A 2,123-nucleotide genomic window follows, 5' to 3' on the forward strand; every position below is an offset into this window, starting at 1 on the left:
GGTGAAGAGCCACACTCATCCATGGGCAATACAACCTCTTTCTTTAAAGCTCAGGTAACATTTGAGAAGAAAGAAAAGAATATTCTAGTAACTAAAGTACAAGTAAGTCTATGGTGATATTGTGACTTCTGTGTATGACAGGGAAGTGGCACTTTACATCTCAACAATATCATTTCCTAAACAAGAAACAAAAATGCGGCTATATGATATAATAATGTAGAAGAGGGTAATCTCAACACACCCATTACTGGGTAACTAATGGTTGCTAGAACCTGAGTCCACCTTTCTATGTATCTATATCTATATCTACATCTACATCTACATCTACATCTATATCTACATCTATATCTACATCTACATCTATATCTATATCTGAGAAGAAAAGAGGCTATTATTTGAGAGATAGCAGGGAGATGTAAGAGTGGTTGATAAGAGATGAGGGAAATGATGTAATTATAATAACATATGAAGTTCTCAAAAAATAATTAAAATGAATAAAAATTATCATTTGTGTTAGAATTAATGGAGACAGGGGATGAAGAATGGGATGAGCAACAGTCAGAGAATAGACCCAGAGGGTAATAATGACAGAACCATAAATAATAATAATAATAATAATAATAATAATAATAATAATAATAATAATAATGTTTATCATGTTAATGGTTGTTGATCAAATATGAAAAATATAAGACATGATTGGCTATCAGCTATGGGCATAAGGACCCATGGCACCCTAACCATTTGCTAACATTGTTGATTCTAAGAAACATAGGAGATATTAGGTGCATGAAATTTAATGTTCACATTTTTAATAGTAAAAATTATCAAAGGGCCTTAGCATATGAGTAATAGTAAAGTTAGGGTAAAACAAATAATATAAATTCAATCTATATGTTTTTGAACAGTTCTTCACATAACTTCTGCTTATATAATGTTTTTTCTTTCAAGAATTCTCTTTAATGCAAGAGTGACATCCTTATTCCTTAGGCTGTAGATCAAGGGGTTCAGCATGGGTACAACAGTAGTATAAAACACAGAGGACACTTTCGCTTGGTTCACCGAACTCACTGATGATGGCTGTAAGTATGTGAATGCTGTAGATCCATACAAAATAGCAACAGCAGAGATATGGGAACTGCAGGTGCTGAAGGCTTTGAACTTGCCTTCGCTGGAGCGAATACGAAGGATGCTGGCAATGATGAAGATATAAGAAGTAATAACAGTCAGCATTGGAACACAGATGTTCACTGTACCAAAAAATAGAATCAACATTTCATTGATATAGGTATTAGAGCATGCAAGTTTCAAGAGGGGAAGAAGATCACAGAAATAGTGATTGATCACATTTAATTTGCAGAACTGAATCCTAATCATGAAGCCAGTGTTTACTGATGAACAGAACACAGAATAAATATACACCACTGAAATCAAGGAACTATAAAGCTGATAGGACATGGTTACATTGTAAAGAAGAGGGCTACAAATGGCAACATAGCGGTCATATGCCATTACAGCTAATGTGTAGCATTCTGCAGTTCCAAAAGTGATGAAGAAGTAGAGCTGAGACATGCATCCAGGGTAAGAGATTTGGTTCTTCTCTGTCAGAAAGCTCACCAGCAGTTTAGGGGTAACAACTGCGGACTGACAGAAGTCAATGAAGGACAGACTGCTGAGGAAATAGTACATGGGTGTGTGCAGGTGCGAACTGAGCCAAATCAATGCAATCATCCCCAGGTTCCCTGCTACCGTGATCAGATAGATTGCTACAAATAGGAGAAAAAGAGGCAGCTGGACTTCTTGTTTCTCTGAGAGCCCAGCCAAGAAGAACTCAGTCAGTGTGCAATGGTTTGCTGCTGCCATGTTCTCCAGTCAGCTCCTAAAAAGTCAGACAATTGTAAGCCAGTTAGAGTGAGTGACTTTATACTATCACTGAATTGAAGACTTCATTTATTGGTGAATTCAAAGCAATGTCTTTAAGTTGAGATGGAGAGTGGGTACCAGTGTAGAAATGTGCTCAACTGTGTCACGGAAGCAAGCTTCCACTAACCACACTGAATTATTAGCTAAAATCAAATTTCATAAAGGGATCTCTGCAGTTCTTGTGTTTAGTCCTTAATGTT

The 2,123-nt window shown here is 36.4% G+C and overlaps 1 protein-coding gene across 1 annotated transcript; it reads right to left on the reverse strand.

The window, feature by feature from the left end:
• Positions 1-927: 927 nt before the first annotated feature.
• Positions 928-1,866, reverse strand: LOC116913707 (olfactory receptor 1537-like). Its single transcript, XM_032918003.1, has one exon. It carries the CDS (start codon positions 1,861-1,863, stop codon positions 928-930), a length of 936 nt encoding a protein of 311 aa, XP_032773894.1. The 5' UTR covers positions 1,864-1,866.
• Positions 1,867-2,123: the final 257 nt, after the last annotated feature.

This window comes from Rattus rattus, chromosome 12 (assembly GCF_011064425.1).
Source record: "Rattus rattus isolate New Zealand chromosome 12, Rrattus_CSIRO_v1, whole genome shotgun sequence".
Classification (NCBI taxonomy): domain Eukaryota; kingdom Metazoa; phylum Chordata; class Mammalia; order Rodentia; family Muridae; genus Rattus; species Rattus rattus.

Bases quoted from the DNA above. Each gene is read 5' to 3' on its own strand.
- LOC116913707 (XM_032918003.1), bottom strand. From the start codon at position 1,863: ATGGCAGCAGCAAACCATTGCACACTGACTGAGTTCTTCTTGGCTGGG.